The 21,047-nt window shown below is 46.6% G+C and overlaps 1 protein-coding gene across 2 annotated transcripts; it reads right to left on the bottom strand.

Moving 5' to 3' along the window:
* Positions 1-27: 27 nt before the first annotated feature.
* Positions 28-20,883, bottom strand: AUNIP (aurora kinase A and ninein interacting protein). 2 transcript variants are annotated; one of them, XM_079777429.1, is made up of 3 exons: positions 20,804-20,883; positions 3,730-3,856; positions 28-1,944 (listed from the first exon to the last, which is right to left on the bottom strand). In XM_079777429.1, the coding sequence occupies exons 1-3, from the start codon at positions 20,879-20,881 to the stop codon at positions 1,094-1,096; spliced, it is 1,056 nt and encodes a 351-aa protein (XP_079633555.1). In that variant the 5' UTR covers positions 20,882-20,883; the 3' UTR covers positions 28-1,093. The 2 variants fall into 2 exon arrangements, with proteins under 2 accessions (XP_079633555.1, XP_079633554.1); XM_079777428.1 differs by lacking the exon at positions 20,804-20,883 and adding an exon at positions 18,479-18,654.
* Positions 20,884-21,047: the final 164 nt, after the last annotated feature.

Below are 21,047 nucleotides of genomic sequence, written 5' to 3'. Positions count from 1 at the left end.
TTCCCCCTTTTCCTTATAAGGTCCTGCCTTTTATTTTTTTTAAATGTAGAGATTTTGCCCTAAGCTCTTAAAATGGTTCCATGTTATAACTTGCAAGCTTGCCCCCTAGGAGCCTCTTAGGTACCACACCTGCATCACAGAAAACTGCAACCTGATAAAGTCTTGGATAGAACAAAGGTCAAATTAGACTCCTGTTCAGCTCAGACCTACTGCAGTGACAGCATCTAATATTAAAAAGTTGCTTTTTCACTCTAGCTGGTTTGGCTCAGTGGATAGAGAGTCAGTCTGCGGACTGAAGGGTCCCAGGTTCGATTCCGGCCAAGGGCACATGCCGAGATTTCGGGCTCAATCCCCAGAAGGGGGTGTGCAGGAGGCAGCCAATCAATGATTCTCTGTCATCATTGATGTTCCTATCTCTCTCTGAAATAAAGTATTTTTTAAAAAGTTGCTTTTTCAAAAATAAAACTGGTAATGTTTTAATTACCACAAGAGCCACTTGGTAAACAGTCATTTATTTGGACTCAGTTTTATAAAGGGAGTTCTCACCCACTTTGTAATAGAGGAGTGTTACAGTCACATCTAGATTGCTATGTAGTTTAGGATTTTTAAGGGAGAGATGTTTAAACAGAGACTATAACTTTAAAATGCTGTAAAGTCACCACAAAAATAAAATAACAAAAAAATAATACTGCTACAATTCTACCTTCTACTTATCTATCCCCCTGCTCCTGTTTACCACTCAAAGTGTTAGGAATTAGTGGTCCCAAGCTTAGGTTGAGTAAGTATGATTAGAACCAGAGATTAAAAGTATACACATCTCTAAGAAGCAATGTCCCAGTTAGGCATCTGAAAGAGCAAAGAGTTGCTTGAGTAACAGGCCCTTTAGTGGAGATAGGAATTCCTCCCCTGCCTCCTCAGTGTTCACTGAATTCATACAAGAAATTTACTAGCCACCTGTTCTTCAGGAAAAGGCATGATGCCAACCATACTGTCTCAAGTATCACCACTGGCTTTATTTACACACAATGTTCAACAACAGCAGCTTCATTCCATACCTCCCCAAGTATTTTTAAAACCAAACCCTCAAAGATATTTAGACTTGGTGTCTGATAACTTGGTTACCTTCAGAGTCCTGGGTAAAGAGCAAATCAGGCTGCAGGTTTAACTGAGTGAGCCTATCCTGGCATTGAGCCCAAGGGCTGTTAGGAAACTGCCCTAAATCCTGATTCCTGTTGTTGGTTACCTCTTGGAAAGGAACTCTGGAGTTGTGAGCAATGACCCGCTGGCCCTGAGAATCCTCAGTGAAAAGCTGACTCCAGGAGTCCCTGTCATTCTTTTCACTGTCCCAGGAGACCACAGGAACATGACAAGATCTTTGTTTCACTACTTCTGTGTTTTCTCCACTCCAGGACTCCCTGTAAGTTTGAAAGAGGACAGGAGCCTGCCTATTTTCTTTGGCAGACACCTTTTCCAATTTAGGCTTGTCCAAGGGCTGTTGGCCCTTGCCCCCAAGTGGTTTACTGCGTCTCTCCATACCCTGATGGTTCCTTTTCTTAGATCCGTGAAGCCATTCCCTTTTCCAGAAAGAATCCTTCTGTCCCTCCTTCTGGTCCAGCAAGCAAGAACTTTCCAAGTCCTGGGTGAAGCAAGCCAGTGAGTCTTGACTCTCTCCAGCACAGACTAAGTTAGTCTCAGGCTGGAACAAAGACAGCCCAGTCAAGAATGGGGTTCCCAGTCTGTGGTGGCCAGAAGACTGGAGGGACTGAGGAGAAAGTCCAGCTTCCTGGATGTCTGTAGGGGTTGAAGTGGCTAAAGGGGGTGCCACGCAATCATCGCCCAAGCCCTGGATCAGATGGTCTAGCTGGGTTGCATCTTTCTTAGACTCTCTGTTGGTCTGACTTTCTATATATGATGAAACACTCCTCTGATCACCATTTTTCTTTCCTAGTGAAACAGACATGAACAAATATTATTCTGCAGGAAAACTCTGCCCTGAGCAGGATTTAGCTGGTTCTTTCTGAAATCAGTATCGGCTGTTATCACTACCTTGTGCAGGGGTCTTAGACTCTTCACATCCCTTGTCGCTGAGCTTCCAGCTTTCAATCTCTATTCTTGCCTGAATGATCTTTCTAAAACACAGATCTACTATATCCCCCTACTCAAATATATAGATTCTTCCCATGAGCTCCATAATAAAGTCAAACATGACATAATCAGACCACTTTTCCAGCTGAGTTTTCATATGTGAAATTTGTGTTACTGATTTCTTTTTTTTTTTTAATATATTTTATTGATTTTTTTACAGAGAGAAAGGGAGAGGGATAGTTAGAAACATCGATGAGAGAGAAACAGCCATCAGCTGCCTCCTGCACACCCCCTACTGGGGATGTGCCCACAACCAAGATACATGCCCTGACTGGAATCGAACCCAGGACCGTTCAGTCCATAGGCCGATGCTCTATACACTGAGCCAAACCAGCCAGGGCTGTTACTGATTTCTTTAAGAATCACACTGCAGAAACTGTTTTGTGAAAGATTTGTCTATTTTGCCTAAGAATTCTACATAAACAGAATATACCAGAATTTTACAATTTGAAGTGGAAAGTGGTGTGTTTTGTGTGTGTTTTTTTAAATATATTTTATTGATTTTTTACAGAGAGGAAGAGAGAGGGATAGAGAGTTAGAAACATCGATGAGAGAGAAACATCGATCAGCTGCCTCTTGCACACCCCCTACTGGGGATGTGCCCACAACCAAGGTACATGCCCTTGACCGGAATCGAACCTGGGACCCTTGAGTCTGCAGGCCGACGCTCTATCCACTGAGCCAAACCGGTTTTGGCAATGTTGTGGTTTAAAAAAAAGCCTGTCCTTGTTAAAGCAAAAGAGCTTAAGTTTTTGTTTGGGGTATGGAGAGTGCATTTTGAAAGTTTATGCAAAGCAATCCTGGGTACCGCACCAAGAATTAGAGCTCTCCTTTCACCTGGCAGGAACCTTGCTCGGTAAGCCCCAGCCTGCTCTGAGTCAGCTGGTCCCCTGAAGTGGGACATGCAGGTAAAGAACCATCAAAGGATGTTGAGACCACAAGCCAACTTTATGCAAACTTTTTTAAAAATATATATATTTTTATTGATTTCAGAGAGGAAGGGAGAGGGAGAGAGAGAAAGAAACATCAATACTGAGAGAGAATCACTGATTGGCTGCCCTCTGCATACCCCACACTGGAAATTGAGCCCGAAACCCAGGCATGTGCCCCTGACCAGAATCGAACCTGGGACCCTTCACTCCACAGACCGACACTCTATCCACCAAGTCAAACCAGCTAGGGCAATGCAAACCTTTCTAAAAAAAAACATTGTTGAACCTTGACTAATTTGAGACGCTTCATACAAAAATATGAATTATCAATTAATCATGCAGACTACTCGTGGCCAATCCAAGACATACACCTAACAAAAGGTCAGCTCCCCTATATACCCTCAACTCCCAAGTATACCCTTCCTCACTGCTCTGACAGGGAATACAAATACTGAATATTAGACTGAGCAAAACAGAACCAGAAAAGTATGTTTGTAAAAGCATATATATATTGCTTTTCAGAAGGCGATTTTGTTTTATAACCTCTTCTAATAGGTGAGCTATGCACTGGTGTCACTTATAAATGTTCCAGCATGAAAAAATGAAAGCACTCCTTTTTGCTCCCTGGGTGCTCCCAGGCAGGTCACCATACCTGACTGCAAGGTGAAGAAGGAAGCAATGCTGGTCTGCCGAACGCCTGCAGGTGGAGTTCTTTGAGGAGCCTTTCTCTCTCTAGGCAAGAGTGTTAGCATTTTGGTGCTTGACTTGATTAAATGTGTCTGAAAATTAGGAGAAAAAGAATAGAAATTATTAATATCAAACCAGTTGCCAGTCAGGAGAAATTCGGTAAACACAGTGACCCCCTGATGGACCCTTTGGATTCCCCTCAGATCCTATTTCCTAGGTAGTTTTTGCTGTATATCATCTTCCATCATTTCTTGCAATACCGATGGTGTGTTTTTCTCAGGAATCACAAATTCCAACTATAGCCCAATATTTCTGCTTCCTCATGGAAATCAGGCTGAATAAACAAACAGGGTTTGTTGAAGGGATTCCAAGGATGAATTTACAGTTAAAAACAATGATTCTCCATCAGCAGCAGTTGATGCATTTCAGGTTTTCAAATAGTCACACAGTGGTTAAGAGCGTGGCGCCTGAGTCACACAGTTTGGGTTCAAATCAATTCCAATTCTGCCACTGCCACTTAGCTATACGACCCTCTGCAAGTTGCTTAATCTCTGTGTCTCATTTTCATGTGAGAAATGGGGTCAAATAACATTACCTATCCTACTGGACAGTTATGAGGATTTGGTGAGTTAATTCACATAAGTCTTACACAGTTCCTGGCACTCAGTAGGAGAAAAGGCAATGAAACAGCATCAGTCTTACCATACTTTCATTTCAGGCCCCTTTATACTTTACAGTATGAATTGGAAGATGGACCAGAGAGGTTTTGGAAGTGCCAGCTTTTATAACTTCATCCTTATTTAGTGTGGTTTTTTATTTCTATTTGCGTGCTATGGAATACCTGAGAACTAGTGAGAATAGGGTTATATTCAATTTAATTTGGCTATAAAAGTCAAAGAAGAGATGGATTTACCAATATTCATGCAGCAAGTTAGAAGTAGGCGTGAAACCTGAACCCAAATTATTAATTCTAGCCCAAAGCTGACTTCATTTTATTTTTATATTTGGAAATTAAAAATGTAAGTGATTGAAACGATAAAAGAAATCCTGGATTTAAAATTCATATTTTGACTTATAATAGTGTATAGAACTTTCCCTTTTACCATACAAAACTAGAAATCTGGATAAGTTACATGAAACAACTGGTTTAGACAATGGGTAACATTCAGTGCAGGACTGTGATCCCTGAAAAGGATTTTTAAGAAGGAAAACAAATAAGGTGAGCCCTGTGACGATCCTAGTTTTCTGTTTGGAAGAACTTGCTAGACTACCGTGTATAGAGTGGCAGAGCACATCTCGCTTGATGAAGAGAGTAAATTGAGATTAGAATTTGAGGAAGCTGAGGTGGCTGGGATTTGCAGCACAGAGAAATACATCCAAAAATCTATGTAGAGATCTCTTGAGTCTATTACTGAATACTAACCTACACATGTGTTAGGTGACAACCCACAGGGCCAGACAAAGAAATGCCAGGATTACAAACTGAGTAATTCCCAGAGCTCACACAGGTCTGGGATCGTTTATAGCCAGAGGAGAGGGACCTCCTTGAATGTGGTGGAGTTCTCAGAAGGATCACCCCTAGCCTTAGAGCTAAACTAGCCAGAGCAAAAGCTATTCCAAAACAGCCTTAACAAAGCTTAAAAACAAGCATTTACAGTAGCAAGCTGATTAGCAAGTAACTACCTACCTAAACAAGTTTCAGTATTCTTTAAAGACAACAAAATCTAGACACCTAAAAATGTAGCACTGAAGATGCTAGCATACAATAAAAATTAACAGATATGTGAAGATGCAGGAAAATAGCCACAATTTGGGGTGAAGGAAATCAGTTAATAGAAACAGACCCAGGGATGACAGAATTAGCAGACAAACCTTAAAACATCCTACCTAATCCTACCTAATCAAAGAGTAATATGCAAATTGACCCTAAATCTGCTACACCCACCAGCCAATCAGGAGCAAATATGCAAATAAACCCAGCCAAGATGGCTACAGCCACAGAGAACAGGAGGGAGGCTTGGGTTTCCCCGGTAACAAAGGAAGCCAAGCTTTCCGCCTCCACTCAAGGCTACAAAGTTTCAATTAGAGAAGGTAAACAAATCCAAACAGAAATGGCGGCAGCCACTGAGCTGGAAAGAGCGGGAGGCTTGGGTTTCTCCCGGAAATGGAGGAAGCAAAGCTTCTGCAGCCCTGGCTGGCCTAGGCCTCCGCTCCAGGCTACAAAGTTTCAATTATAGATACACACAAACCCCAAAAGAAATGGCTGCCAGCCACGGAGCGAGCAGGAGGCTTGGCTCCGCTCCAGGCTACCAAGTTTCAATTGTAGAAGGTAAATAAATTCCAGATACCAGGGCCTCTGCTTGGGTCGCCAGGGGGTGTGGCCGGCTTGCAAACCACCACAGGCCCTTCACCCAGGCCTCCCCACACCCCAAGGGAACCCCCACTCTGATCCAGAATACCCTTCAGGGCAAACCAGCTGGCCCCCACCCGTGCACCAGGCCTCTATCCTATCTAATAAAAGAGTAATATGCAGATTGACCATCACTCCAACCCACAAGATGGCTGCCCCCATGTGGTCAAAGATCCTACCCCCATGTGGACACAAGATGGCCAGCAGGGGAGGGCAGTGGGAGGGACCAGACCTGCAAGGGAGGGCAGTTGGGGGCAATCAAGCCTGCAGGGGAGGGCAGTTAGGGGTGACCAGGCCAGCAGAGGAGGGAAGTTGGGAGTGACTGGGCCTGTAGGGAAGGGCAGTTGGGTGGGACCCAGGCCTGCAGGGGAGAGCAGTTGGGGGGGACCAGTCCTAAAGGGGAGGGCAGTTAGGGGTGACCAGGCCTAAAGGGGAGGGCAGTTAGGGGCAAACATGCTGGCAGGGGAGCAGTTAGGCATCAATCAGGGGGGCAGAGAAGTGGTTAGGGGGTGATCAGGCTGGCAGGCAGAAGCGGTTAGGGGCAATCAGGCAGGCAGGCAGGCAGGCAGGCAGGCGAGCAGTTGGGAGCCAGTAGTCCTGGATTGTGAGAGGGATGTCCAACTGCCCGTTTAGGCCCGATCCCACCAGGATCAGGCCTAAACGGGCAGTCGGACATCCCTCGAAGGGTCCCAGATTGGAGAGGGTGCAGGCTGGCTTGAGGGACACCCCCTCCCACTCCCCCCGTGCACAAATTTCGTGCACCGGGCCTCTAGTCTATATATATAAAACCCTAATATGCAAATAGACCGAACAGTGGAACAACCGAACAACCAGTCGCTATGATGTGCGCTGACCACCAGGGGGCACACGTGCAGAACATGGCAAGCGCTGGCCACGGCGGGATAGTGGAGCAGGTGAGTGGGGACGCCAGGCCAAGGCAGGGCGCCGGTTGCTATCATCGGGCGAGCTTCTGGTGGTTACTGAAAATTCTTTGCTCCCGCACGCTGCAGTCCCACCAGGCACTTGCACCTGCTGCCGGCACAGGCCCCACCCGCACCCACTGCCAGCACCAGAGCCACTGCTTACACCCACTGCCGGCGCCCAGCGCCACCCCCAATTGTGCTCGGCACCGTCAATGGGTGCGGTCAGTGGGTGCGAGCGGCGGGTGGCGGCTGCAAGCAGCAGCTGCCAGCCCCAATTGCCCCTCAGGGTTTCTCCACCTCCCTCTGCTCCTGAGGGGCAATCGGGGCAGCAGCAGCTTGTACCCGCTGCTGGCGCCGGCCCCAATTGCTCCGTGCCATCAGCAGGTGTGATTGGGCTGGCGCCGTCAGCACGTGGGAGCGGTGGCAGCGGGAGCGGGGCTGCCAGCAGACAGGGGACTGGGGGCCACAGCAGGAGGGGCTGGGCAGGGGCGTGGAGGATGGGCTGAGACCCACCCCTGTGCCCACCGCAGCCTTGAGGCCCACAGTTCCTTTCAAGATGCACAAATTCGTGCACTGGGCCCCTAGTTTACTATAAATATGCTCAAAGGTTAGAGACTACTGAACAAAATAGCAGTGAATCTGAAGACAATATAAACTATTCAAAATGAAGAAAAAAACCTGAAAAGAATAAAAGTTTTAATGATCTATGGGGTATCAAGCATACATATAATTAGAATTCCAAAAACAAGGCAGATGAGAACAAAATATACTTGAAGAAATTATGGGTAAAATTGTTTTTTAATTTGATGAAAACTACAAACAACTATAATTGACTGTCTCTGTCAAAGATGGCCAATACAAGATCTCCCATTTCACATGCTCTTATAATGTGAACTTGCCACTCCTCCCATCAAGTGGTGAGATCCATAATGCCTCACTTTGAACTTGGTTCTGAAGAACTGTCACTAACTGACAAAGTATGATAGAAGTAACAGTACATGATTTCCCAAACGAGGTCACAAAAATGCCTTGCTTTCTTAAGATGCTCACTATTGGAACCTGGCTACCATGCTATGAGAAGTCCAAGCAGGCACATGAGTCTCTAGATTTTTATGAAACATACATCCTAGATATTTGAAGTAATATGGCCCTGGTAAAGCTTATAGTTTAAGGGGAGTGGGGGGGAGGGGGAGAGAGTCAAACTAATAATAGCTATTAAAATTACTACAAGTAGCCCAGCTGGCATGGCTCAGTGGTTGAGTGTTGAATCAGGAGGTCACAGTTCGATTCCCAGTGTGGGGCATGCAGGAGGCAGCTAATCAATGATTCTCTCTTATCCTATCTAATAAAGAGGGAATATGCTAATTGACCATCACCCCTCACAAAGATGGCGGCGCCCACAGCCAATAAGGCGGGAATATGCTAACTGACTGTCACACCCTCAAATATAGCGGCGCCCAGTCTCCTCAGCCCCCCAGCCACCCAGGGCCAGCCCAAGGCACAGGCAAGCCTCAGATGGCGGCTGCCCAGCCACCCAGGGCCGGCCCGAGGCACAGGCAAGCCTCAGATGGCGGCTGCCCAGCTGACACCTGAGGCACAGGCAAGTCTCGGATGGCAGCTGTCCAGCCGCCCAGGGACACCCGAGGCTCAGGTAACCAGGGCCGGCCAAGGATTGCGCTGCCGGCAGTGGCAGCAGCAGAGGTGTGATGGGGACGTCGCCTTCTCCTGATTGCCCTTTGAGAGCATGGCAGTCAATTAGCATATTCCCTCCTTATTGGCTGTGGATGCTGCCACCTCATGACCAGGTCGCCTCCTGCCCCTGAGAGCTCCCAGACTGTGAGAGGGGGCAGGCTGGGTTGAGGGACACCCCCCTCCAATGCATGAATTTTCATGCACCAGACCTCTAGTCTAGGAATAAAGCTTTTCACCAACATGACCATACTTAGGAGTAAATGAGACGTTTATTCCTTAGGTCAGAATGATGTCCTGAGTGATGTTGCCCAATTGTAGATTTCTTAGAAGGATCCACATTTATCTCAATGGAATGTTAAGACTGAGTAAGAACAGGTCATCTGGAACTGAGAGGGGCCCAGGCTCAAAGTCCCTCAGTAGATTATCCCCCACCTCAAAATAAAGGCAGCCCCAGTGCATACCGTATGCCTGTCTAATAGGCATAGGGTTCCTATAGGATCAAACCCCCTTGGTGAACCATAACCTAGGTATTAACAATTCTTACCCTATAAGAATGCCCTAAACCAGTGATGGGCAACCTTTTGAGCTTGGTGTGTCAAACTTCGCCAAAAAACTGAGCATAACTCAGGTAGTGTGTCACTTTGAGGGAAAAAACATTATTTCGCAAATGTTTCATCCTCAGGAGCAGCAAATGTTTCATCCTCAATCCAATCCAAGGAACTAAACAATCCAATCTCAAGGAACATATTCCCTCCAAACCAAAGAATCTCTAGTTCTTTGTTATATCACATGCATGGTCCCATCAAGTTTTCTTCTTTCAGAGTAGTGGAAGGAAAAACTGACTTCCTACAATGACAGAGCTCCTGCTCTTCTTGTATTATAAGGATCCTCTGTGATATCTTCTTATAGAGTGTGATGCTTTTTATTTTATTATTTATTTTTTTTATTTCTTGGCTGCAAATCATCCCCAAATTGTGACCCTTTCTTATACTCCACAGAGTATCAAAGCAGATCTGGGATCATATACTTCACTCCTCTTATCGTTAGAAAATGTTTTATTCTGCCGAAACCGGTTTGGCTCAGTGGACAGAGCGTCGGCCTGCACACTCAAGGGTCCCAGGTTCGATTCCGGTCAAGGGCACGTACCTTGGTTGCGGGCACATCCCCAGTGGGGGGGGTGCAAGAGGCAGCTGATCGATGTTTCTAACTTTCTCTCTCTCTTCCTCTCTTTGGAAAATCAATAAAATATTAAAAAAAAAAGAAAATGTTTTATTCTAACACAGAATTTAAATTCAGTTTAGCCTCATTCTATCTTTTTCTCTTCTGATTATTTATCTGTAAGCATGTCTTCAAGTCCTGCTTTCAAACCAATTTAATTCCTTTATGATTCATGTGGCCTTCAGTACAAGTCTAGTACATAATCTGATCCAACTTTTTTTATAATGGTCGCTCTGGTCTTGAATTTATGTATGAAGTTTCACTTTCCATATAAACTAACATAGCTGTGAAATACATGAATGTGTGTATTTCATTCTTTTTGCCATACTATCGCCTTTATGCTTCCCAGGGCTCATACTGATTTCTTCCCGCTTCTAGTCACTGACAGCACCATCACCAAGTACCCCCTTCCTCCTTAGTCTCTTATAGCATTAATTTGATGACATTTTGAACAAAAACCTTTTCCAGCCAGTCACTATCATGACTCATCAAGTCAGGCTGAAAGATGTGCTATCTAATAAGGAAAATTATTTAAGGAGTCTGACCAAGAAAAGCTATCGGATTCTCATCATCTCTAGCAATATAAATAAGCTCCGTTAAATTAGTAACAGTTTTAAATCAAAACTTACTTCAAACTTTCCAAACCTGCAAAACAAGTAACACCCTACCGTAGTTCAGGATTTCATAAACTCTTGCCTAGTCCTAGACCAGTGGTCGGCAAACTCATTAGTCAACAGAGCCAAAAATCAACAGTACAACGACTGAAATTTCTTTGGAGAGCCGAAAACCGACTTCTGCGCATGGGCCACAAAGTTTCAATCGCATTGTACGTGCGCGCCCACACATGGTATTTTGTGGAAGAGCCACACTCAAGGGGCCAAAGAGCCGCATGTGGCTCACGAGCTGCGGTTTGCCGACCACTGTCCTAGACTATTACAACAATCTCTTAACTGGTCAGGTTCCCATTCACTGCCTGTTCAATCAGTCCCACATATAGATCAATCTTCTTAAAGAACAACTGTGATCATACCATCACATTGTTCTGTCAATAGTTTCTCTGCTACCTATAGCATAAAGGGTGGACTCTTTAGACTACACACATTCATATTCCAGTTTACCTTTTCCTCCATTACCAAAAACCCTTCATGCACCCAGCATCATAATACTCAGCTAGATGCCAGTCCCTATTATGGCCTCCACCTTCCTCAGTTTTGTGCTTCACACAGAAGGGCCTTTTTCACACCCAGCTTTGGAAATGCTACATATTCTTCAGCTCACCCCCAAACATTTCTGATTCCTACAGCCATATGTGACCCCTTCCTCTTTTGAACTTGACATGTATCGCTTGATATTTCAAGACTTCTACAAAACCCTAGGATCGACATTTGGCTCACTTTTCTCTCTATCCTCCACACAACTAGCTTAATATAGTAAGTACTCAATTCAATAAATATTTTTACAAAGAGTATGGATATATAGGAAGGATACATTCCTGTTTCTGTGTTATATATACCTACTTATTACAGTTTCAACAACAACACTGTCAGAAAACACTAAGGCTTTTCTAATACTGTGAGCAAGGCTAAGATGAGCTCCTGTAACTGTAAAACGGATGTCACACATAAGATCCAAAACATAGATAGGATGAAAGGGTACAGTCACTGAAATTGTGCATGTTTCCTCTCAAGGTAATCTAACAAATTACCGAAGTAATCTAGAAACTGATAGTTGTGCTATAACATGATACTGATAGTGAAGGAGCCCAGAAATACACCCTCACAGAAGATTCAATGGTGAATTGATAGTCTTTTCAATAAAAGGCAACAAAAGAAAAAAACAAATAGGAATTTATCAAAAGTAAAAATCTTTTATGCCTCAAAGGACACTATCAAGAAAATGAAAAGACAACTTATAGAATGGGAGAAATATTTGCAAATCATATTATCTGATAAGGGATTAATATACAAAATATGTAAGGAACTCCTACCCTAGCCAGCTTGGCTCAGCGGTTGAGTGTCTACCTATGAACCAGGAGGTCACAATTCTATTCCCAGAGCACATGCCCAGGGTTCGGTCCCCAGTAGGGGGTGTGCAGGTGGCAGCTGATCAATGATTCTCTCTTATCACTGATGTTTCTATCTCTCCCTCTCCTTTCCTCCGAAATCAATAAAAATATTTTTTAAAAAACTCAAACCTGTGTGTATTTCATAGCTACTTTAGGAAGCAGCAGGTTTCTACATTGTGTAAAAGGGAACCTTTAGTACTTTGCTATGGGCTGGAAGGCTTAGTCAGAGAAACAGGAACTAGTTGGGGAACCGCAGTTTTAAACAGGACTCTGGGAATAAGCTAACAGGGTAGGAAATGGTATCAGTAACTGTGGTCATAAGGTTCAGGCCTCCAGAAATTAGAGGATGGTAAGGGCCTAGAGATCTTGGAGAGAGGATTCCCGCCACACACTAGATCAGCAGAACAAATGTTTCCATCATTAATACCATGAAAGAAAATGATGCCCTGGCAGGTGTTCTTCAGTGGTTAAACCATCAATCAGTCTGTGGACAGAAGGGTCTCCAGTTCGATTCCTGGTTGCAGATTCTATCTCTAGCCTTGGTCGGGGTGCGTATGAGAAGCAACCAATCAATGTGTCTCTCTCATATCAATGTCTCTGTCTCTGTCTCTCTCTCTCCCCCTCCCTCTCCCTCCCTCCCTCAGGTGAGAATAAAAAGAAAGGGGGGGGAGAAGGGAGGGAGGGAATGAAAGGAGGGAAAGAAGGAAGGGAGAGAGGGAGGAAGAAGGAAGGAAGGGAGGGAGGGAGGGAGGGAGGGAGGAGGGAGGGAGGGGTGTAATTTGGGGTGACAGAGTTGCATACATACAGATAAATTACTGGCACTCCTCAGTGGGTTACTCCCTTTCTCTCTCCTGAACTCTTCCTAATTCTCTTCCATTTCTCTCCTCTTTCTAAATTAAACAAGTATACAGGTTTTCCACCCAGCATATGTGTCATTCCAGAATGTATCCTATATAATAAAAGGCTAGCCGAAACCGGTGTGGCTCAGTGGATAGAGCGTCGGCCTGCGGACTCAAGGGTCCCAGGTTCGATTCCGGTCAAGGGCATGTACCTTGGTTGCGGGCACATCCCCAGTAGGGGGTGTGCAAGAGGCAGCTGATCGATGTTTCTCTCTCATCGATGTTTCTAACTCTCTATCCCTCTCTCTTCCTCTCTGTAAAAAATAAGTAAAATATATTTTTAAAAAAATAAATAAAATAAAAGGCTAATATGCAAATCGACCAAAGGGCAGAACAACTGGTCACTATGACAGGTACTGACCACCAGGGGGCAGACACTCAACGCAGGAGCTGCCCCTGGGGGTTCAGTGCGCTCCCACAGGGGAAGCGCCGCACAGCCAGAAACTGGGCTCATGCCTGGCAAGCGCAGTGGCGGTGGCGGGAGCCTCTCCTGCATCTGCAGCAGTGCTAAGGATGTCTTGACTGCTGGCTTAGGGAGTGGGACTAAGCTGTCAGTTGGCTATCCCCCGAGGGCTCCCAGACTGTGAGAGAGCATAGGCTGGGCTGAGGGAAACCCCTGCCCCCCCCCCAGTGCATGAATTTCATGCTCCGGGCCTCTAGTCCTGCCTAATGATAGACAAATATGCAAATTGACCGTACCTTCGCTATGCCCGCGATTGGCCAGGAGGCGCGGGGGGGGCGGGACTCGGGGTGGCCGGGGTGGCCGATTGGGCCGGCGGAACGCTGAGCTCGCGTCGCCAGCGGCGGCTCGAGCTCAGCGTCTGCACCATGGCTGTGCTGCGGCACAGAAGGGGCCTCTGGGGCAGCAAGCTCACGTCCCTCCACGGACCATCAAAAGCAGGGGAGCTGGGTGCCTGTCCGCTCAGGCACCAGGCCTTTCAGAAGCCTCCGGCGGGGCGGAGGCTTCTGAAAAGCCTGGTGCACCAGCGGACAGGCACCCAGCTCCCCCGCGATCGAAAGCAAAAGCGTGGGAACTGGGTGCCTGTCCACTCAGGCACCAGCGATCAAAAGCAAAAGCGTGGGAGCTGGGTGCCTGTCCGCTCAGGCACCAGGCCTTTCAGAAGCCTTCGCCGCGCCGGAGGCTTCTGAAAGGCCTGGTGCACCAGCGGACAGATACCCAGCTCCCCCGCGATCGAAAGCAAAAGCGTATAGGGGACCCTACACGTGCATGATTCAATCATACACTGGGTCTCTAGTTCTATAATAAAAGGCTTATTCCTAATTCAGGAGTAATAAATACCCATTGCACATTTTGATCATTTTTTTATAAATATGTATATTTTCCCATCAACCATAAATTAGTCTTTTCTCTATATTTGGGGAAAAAACAGTCACCATTCTACCTGTGCTATAATATGATACAACTTATACTTTTTTGCTTGTTAATTCACAAACTAGAGAAGAACAAAATACCAAGGAAGATAACTTTAAACTACTGATTTAACAAGCTTAGTTAACACAAGGTCCTCTCTCAGGAATTCCTGCATTGCAGAAAATGTGTTTCAGGTTTCTGAAGTGATCCAAACTTTAACGATTGTATAGAAGGGAGAGACTTTTATATTTACTAAACAAAGTCATATGTTTCATATTCTTAATTTTAAAAACAGATACATTCCACTACAGACCTAGTGATTCCACTTCTAGAAATTCATCCTACAGATACATTCATGTACTAGTATATGCAAAATGATGTGTGTATAAATTTTTCATTGCAGAAGTGTTTTTAATAACAAAAGATTGGAGATAACTTTTCGTCAGTAAAGGACGGGTAAATACACACACACACACACACACACACACACACACACACACACTATGGGCTGAAATGTATCTACCCAAAAGTCCTATGTTGAAGTCCCAACCCCCATAAGTCACGATCTGTCCATGTATGCCATCTCACACCTTTTAGATCTCATTCACTTGTGTCTGCCTCACTCTGTTCCAGCCACACTGGCCTTCTGGCCAAATATACACAAATCTCAGAGATAGTGCAATTTGGTTTGATAAGAATATTCTGAAAAGTCTTAAATTAAATTGCAGCAACCAGAGAGTGGAAGGAAGAGACAAGAAGGGGTTAATCAGTTAACAACTGCAGGCAAAAAACCATTAAGACTGCTTACATTCCTGAGTGTGAGTTGGAACTTTTTTTTTTAATCCACATCAGAGAGAGAAGAGGAAAGGGAGGCAGGGAGAGGAGAGGGAAAGAGAGGGAGAGAGAGACCAAGAGACCCAGATGTGCCCTGACCAGGTGGGAATCAAACCAACAACCCTTCTGTGCAGGGGAGGACGCTGACAGCCACCCATGTGTGTTGGAACTTTGAATTAACTTCCAGGTGGCTATTTCTGTCATTATCCAAGAGAACAGCCAGGTGCAACTGAACCCTAGGAGCCATCTCATCCTACATATGCATGAACTTTCTGGACTGCTGCCTGTTCATCCAAAGGAGCAAACACTTCCTCCTTATAGACTGTGCTTATCCCAGAACTAGCTCCCCTCCCGCTTCTCCCACTCCTTTTATCTATACAGCCCATGTAAATTCTTTCAAAACTTACATCTTTGTATGGGCCCCAACCAGGGTTGAACCCACAACCTAGGTTGTGCCCTGACAGGGAATCAAACTCAAAACCTTTTGGTTTATGGGATGGCCCTCCAACCAACTAAGCCACCTGGCAGGGCAACCCTTTTTTTAAAAAAAAAGACGTTCAGCTGTGGAAGTTAATTTTTTTGTTTAACAGCTTCCAGACCACCTCAATAAAATGAATATCAGAACGGTAATCTTTTTGCTAGCAGAGGATCTTGCCTTCAACTTGTAAAAATTGCAACATCTGAGAAGAGCAAATTGTATCTCTCACCCCCATCTCTTCTTCTCTCTTCCCCACTTTCCCCCTCTCTCCCCGCAACATGCACCAAGGAAAGGCCATGTGAGCACATAGTGAGAATGTGAGAATGTGGCCATCTGAAAGACAGGAAGAAAGTCCTCACCAGAACCTGACCTGAACAGACTAAAACAACAATGTCTCATTAATGGATACTGTTCCATGGAATGGAATGCTATATAGTCTTTAAAAAGAATGGAGCAGCTCTTTAAGAATGCATATGAAATGATCCATAATATGCAATAAGCAAAAAAGCAAATTGCAGAACAATGAATAATATGATCCTATTTATAAGAAAGAAGATATGATTTGCTTGCAGATGCATAGAATAACTAGAAAGATACATAAGAAAGTTGTGGCCTCCGAGATGGGGAAGGATGGTTAGGACTATTAGGGAGATACTTTACTGTATATCCTATACATTTTAAATTATGTGCCACGTGACTGTATTACCTATCCCCAAAACATTAAGTTTAAAAAAAATTAAAGGAGCAGGTGGCTCATTTACTTCTCAAGAAATGGCTTTAGGGTGTTTCTTTTCCTCTTTTTTAAAATATATTTTTATTGATTTCAGAGAGGAATGAAGAGAGAGAAAAACATCAATGATGAGAATCATTGATTGGCTGCCTCCCACACCGGGGATCAAGCCCACAACCGGGACATGTGCCCCGTCCAGGAATTGAACTGGCAACCTCCTGGTTCATAGGTCCACACCCCACCACTGAGCCGTGCTGGCTGGTTTTTTTGTTTGTTTGTATCGAATTCAGAGAGACAGAAACATCAATGATGAGAGAGAATCACCTACCTCCTGCACACCCCCTACTGGGTATCCAGCCCACAACTTAGGCATGCAACCCAGGCATGCAATCCAGACATGTGCCTGGCCGGGAGAATCGAACTGTGACCTCCTGGTTCATAGGTCAATGCTCAACTGTAGAGCAAGCCACTTTAGAGCAAGAATCCTGTCTTTCGTGTGTTTTGAGCTTCAGTTTTCATGAGCAACACCCGCCGGGCTGTAAGAGGTTTTGTTTGTTTGTTTGTTTAACAATACTCAATTTTCACTCAAGCAAGCTGTAGTCACCCAAAGAAAAGAATGTCGTTCATGATTTCGATTAGGTTAACCACCTGGTCTTGAGACCATTATCCAAACTATCCAAATTCAGCACACTTGGCTAATCTCAAATCCCTTTCTACCTGCTCAGTTAATCTTCCTGGTTAATCCCAAATCATGATCATCTCTCTCGCCTCCAAAATCACGTTTCCCTTGAAACCGCTCACCTGGGCCTATATTCTGCCTTGTCGAGCACAAGAACACTGGCCTCTGTAGCAGTAAGCACTGGGCTCACGTGGGAACATTTCTTAACCTAAGCCTCGATTTTTTTCATCCTTAAAAAAAGATAATGGTTGCCCTGACCGGTTTGGCTCAGTGGATAGAGCGTCGGCCTGGGGACTGAAAGGTCCCAGGTTCGATTCCAGTCACGGGCATGTACCTTGGTTGCAGGCACATCCCCAGTAGGGGTTGTGCAGGAGGCAGCTGACAGGGAATGTTTCTCTCATCAATGTTTCTAACTCTCTATCCCTCTCCCTTCCTCTCTGTAAAAAATCAATAAAATATATATTTTTTAAAAAAGATAATGGCGGTATCTACATCACTGTTTTTGTGAGTACCTACCATTAATAAGTCATGTGATACTTCAGCAAAGTGCACCCCTTTTCTTCCCCTTAAACTGTAAGCCACTTTAGAGCAAGAATCCTGCCTTTCGTGTGTTTTGAGCCCCAGTTTTCATGTATAAAACGGGTATCATTATTCTCCCTCCCGCACAGAGCTGTACCAAACAAGGTAACGTATCTGAAACGCTTAGCACAAGGCCCAGCATAAAATGCTCAATAAGCATTCAAGATTACCTCATACTTCTGTTCCGTTGTAATGCCGAACACAGAACCTCGAAACGTGGCAAACCTGGGTGTGATTCCCAACCCTTCCTAGCTGGGTGCACCTGGGGGGTCACCCCAGTTTCCTCATCCCCACAGGGTGACGGCACAGTATTTCACACGGGGTCTGGCATCCCGGGGGTGCTCACCAAGCACGAGGCCAGCTCCCTTCCGTCTCCTCCATTTTCCCCCCCGAAGTTCCTGGTTCTCTCAGGTAGACCGCCCGCAAGCTGGCGGCTACTCGGAATGAGAATTTCCCAATACTGCAGCCTTTCCTTTTTTCCTTTTTCTTTCATTTTTATATTGACATTATTCAGGGCCCCCCTCACCCCCCTCCCTCCACTTCAGCCCCTCCTCCTGCCGCCTCGCAGGGCTCCGAGCTCCTGAGGAGCCGCCCCCCACCTCGAACCCCGCGGTCCCGGTCTCTCCACGTCCCTCCCGTCTGCCTGCCTCCCGCCCCCACTTCCCCCGCCCTCCCCAAACCCCGTTTTTCACCCTCTTCAGGCTCCACTGCCTCTCGCCTTGGAATTCCCAAAGCTGTTTCCTTCTCAGTCCCTGACTTGACCTTCATCACCCGCCGGCCCCCCGAAGTGTCCCTCCCGCCTCCCCGAACACCCTCTCGCTCCCCGCCATCCCACCTGCACTTTCCGCCTCTTCAGCGCCGCCGCGTCCAGCCACACGCCGCAGGCCTCCTCCTCGGGGCCTGAGCGCCTCATGGCCGCTGCGGAGGCCTGGCTCGCCTCACGCGGGGTCGGACTCCGGCCGCCTCAGGAGCAGCCGCCGCAGCCTCCGCCAACGTTCGGATCTCGCGCCAACGCTGGGGGCGGAGCTACGTCGCCGACCTGACGCAGGCACCGCCCCCAGCGTCCGCTCCGGCCGGCCCAGGCTCCGCCCCTTTCTCAGCCCCGCCCCACGCGGAATCGAGGCCCGCCAACCCGACTTCTCCTGCATGGAGCCCTTTTCTCTTTATGAAGGACTTCGGGTTCTCTTTGCATTCAAAGGTTGTATTCCGGGAGATATGCTGTGTGGACGCGTTTGAGATTCTGCATAAGAAACGTGCATTTTCTTCTTGCTGAGTTAATTGTACTTCCTTATTGCAAATACTAGAGGCCTGATGCACGACAAGTGTAGGCCTTCCTTCCCCCAGCTGCCGGCACCGGCTTCCCTCCAGCACCGGGACCCAGGCTGGCTTCCCTCCAGGCGGCTTCATCAGAAAGGATGTCCGGAAGTCCAGTCTAATTAGCACGTTACCCTTTTATTATTGTAGATTATAGACTAGTAGCCCTGCACACGAATCCATGCGCCAGTAGGTCGCTGCCGCCCTCCTGTAGCTCCCCCACCCTCGCCCTCCCCCATAGCTTGCTGCCCTGCCCCGCTTGTAGTTCGCTGCCCCACCCTCCTGCAGATCCGTGATCAGGTGGTTATTCAGTGGGTCATTAGGCCTCAGGGCATAACGGATAATTAGTATATTCCTCTCTTATTATATAGGATAACTAGCGGCCCGGTGCATGAAAATTCATGCACTGTGGGGGGGGGGGGGCGTCCCTCAGCCCAGCCTGCCCCCTCTCACAGTCTGGGAGCCCTCAGGGGATGTCCTACTGATGGCTTAGGCCCACTCCAGGAGCTGCAGTCTGGCCTCCCTCTGCAGGAGGCGACCAGGAAGATCAGAGGGAAGCGCTGCCCCCATCACCCCATTGCTGCTGCTGCCTCTGGCCTCCCTCTGCGGGAAGCGACCAGGTCAATCAGGGGAAGGTGCCACCCCCATCACCCCACTGCTGCTGCTGCTGCCACTGCCAGCAGCCATGGCTGCGAGGCCTGAGCCCCGGGCCTCGAAGCCACGAGAGCTGCCCCGCCGCACCACGCCATGAAAGCCGCTGCTCGTGGGCCTGGGGGAGGGACCGAGAGGTGCTCAATGCACCTCATGGTGACCAGTCGTTTGGTTATCCTGGTCATCACGGACACTGGCTTTTTATACATAGAGACTAGAGGCCTGGTGCATGAAATTCGTGAACAGGGGAGGGGGGGTGTCCCTCAGCCCAGCCTGCACCCTCTCCAATCTGGGATCCCTCTTACAATCCAGGACTGCTGGCTCCCAACTGCTCACCTGCCTGCCTGCCTGATTGCCCCTAACCACTTCTGCCTGCCAGCCTGATCACCCCCTAACCACTCCCCTGCCAGTCTGATTGATGCCTAACTGCTCCCCTGCCAGCCTGATTGCCCCTAACTGCCCTCCCCTGCAGGCCTGGTCCCCCCCAACTGCTCTCCCCTGCAGGCCTGGTTCCCCCCAACTGCTCTCCCCTGCAGACCTGGGTTCCCCCCCAACTGCCCTTCCCTGCTGGCCTGATCGCCCACAACTGCCCTCCCTTGCAGGCCTGGTCCCTCCCAACTGCCCTCCTCTGCTGGCCATCTTGTGGCAGCTATCTTGTGTCCACATGGGGGCAGCCATCTTTGAACACATGGGGCAGCCATCTTGTGTGTTGGAGTGATTATCAATTTGCATATTACTCTTTTATTAGATAGGATAACTACCCCTGCGCTCAGGGTTTTCTTTATCTCAAAAAGGAAGAGTGGAGTCGAGGCTCAGATCCATGGGCTCCAAATCTGGGGTCCACAACCCTACCCTTAAGTGGTTAACATGACCTGGAGTTTATGAGTTACTTTTGTAATTCAAAGAAAGGAAATCAAAGCTTGACTATGAAACCACATAGGAGAGGATTTAGAAAATGTTAAAATGAAAACTTAAAATTTGGAGTCAAGAACTAGCTTTCAGTTCTGCCTTTCGTGGCTTACTGTGGATTTTAGAGAAGATCGAGTGAAGTAACAGTTGTGAAAGTACTTTGTAAATTCTGAAAGCCTCAGAAATGCAAAAATGATGGCATCCCACCCTGCCCTTCCATTCCTAACCACAATCTTCATAGATGTTATATATTTCTTAGGCATTGGGGGGGGGGGTGGGTTCTTACCTGTACTTTCTCATTTTCCTTCACTGTACATATACTGCTTGTGTACTCTGAAGAAAGCATTATTATAAAAGTTAACATACAGCAATACCATGAAAAATTGACATAAAATCCTCCTTGACTGAAGCCCAAAAAATGAAATCTTTGTCAAATTATAAAATGGGATGATGTATATTTTTAAAACATTCTTTTAACTTCTAAATTTTACTTACTAATAAAACTGTCCCCCACTTCCCTTCCAAAAATA

This window comes from Cnephaeus nilssonii (genome assembly GCF_951640355.1).
Source record: "Cnephaeus nilssonii genome assembly, chromosome: 7".
NCBI classification, from domain to species: Eukaryota; Metazoa; Chordata; class Mammalia; order Chiroptera; family Vespertilionidae; genus Cnephaeus; species Cnephaeus nilssonii.
The sequence above is the reverse complement of the archived record's forward strand: the minus strand, read 5'-3'. Positions and strand labels throughout refer to the sequence as shown.

Coding starts and splice junctions, on each gene's coding strand:
- AUNIP (XM_079777429.1), bottom strand. CDS start 20,881: ATGTTAACTTTTATAATAATGCTTTCTTCAGAGTACACAAGCAGTATA. Junction 3,857..20,803: donor AGGAAAATGAGAAAGTACAG/GTAAGAACCCAC, acceptor CCTAATTTTCAG/ACACATTTAATCAAGTCAAG. Junction 1,945..3,729: donor CTTCTTCACCTTGCAGTCAG/GTATGGTGACCT, acceptor CTGTTTCACTAG/GAAAGAAAAATGGTGATCAG.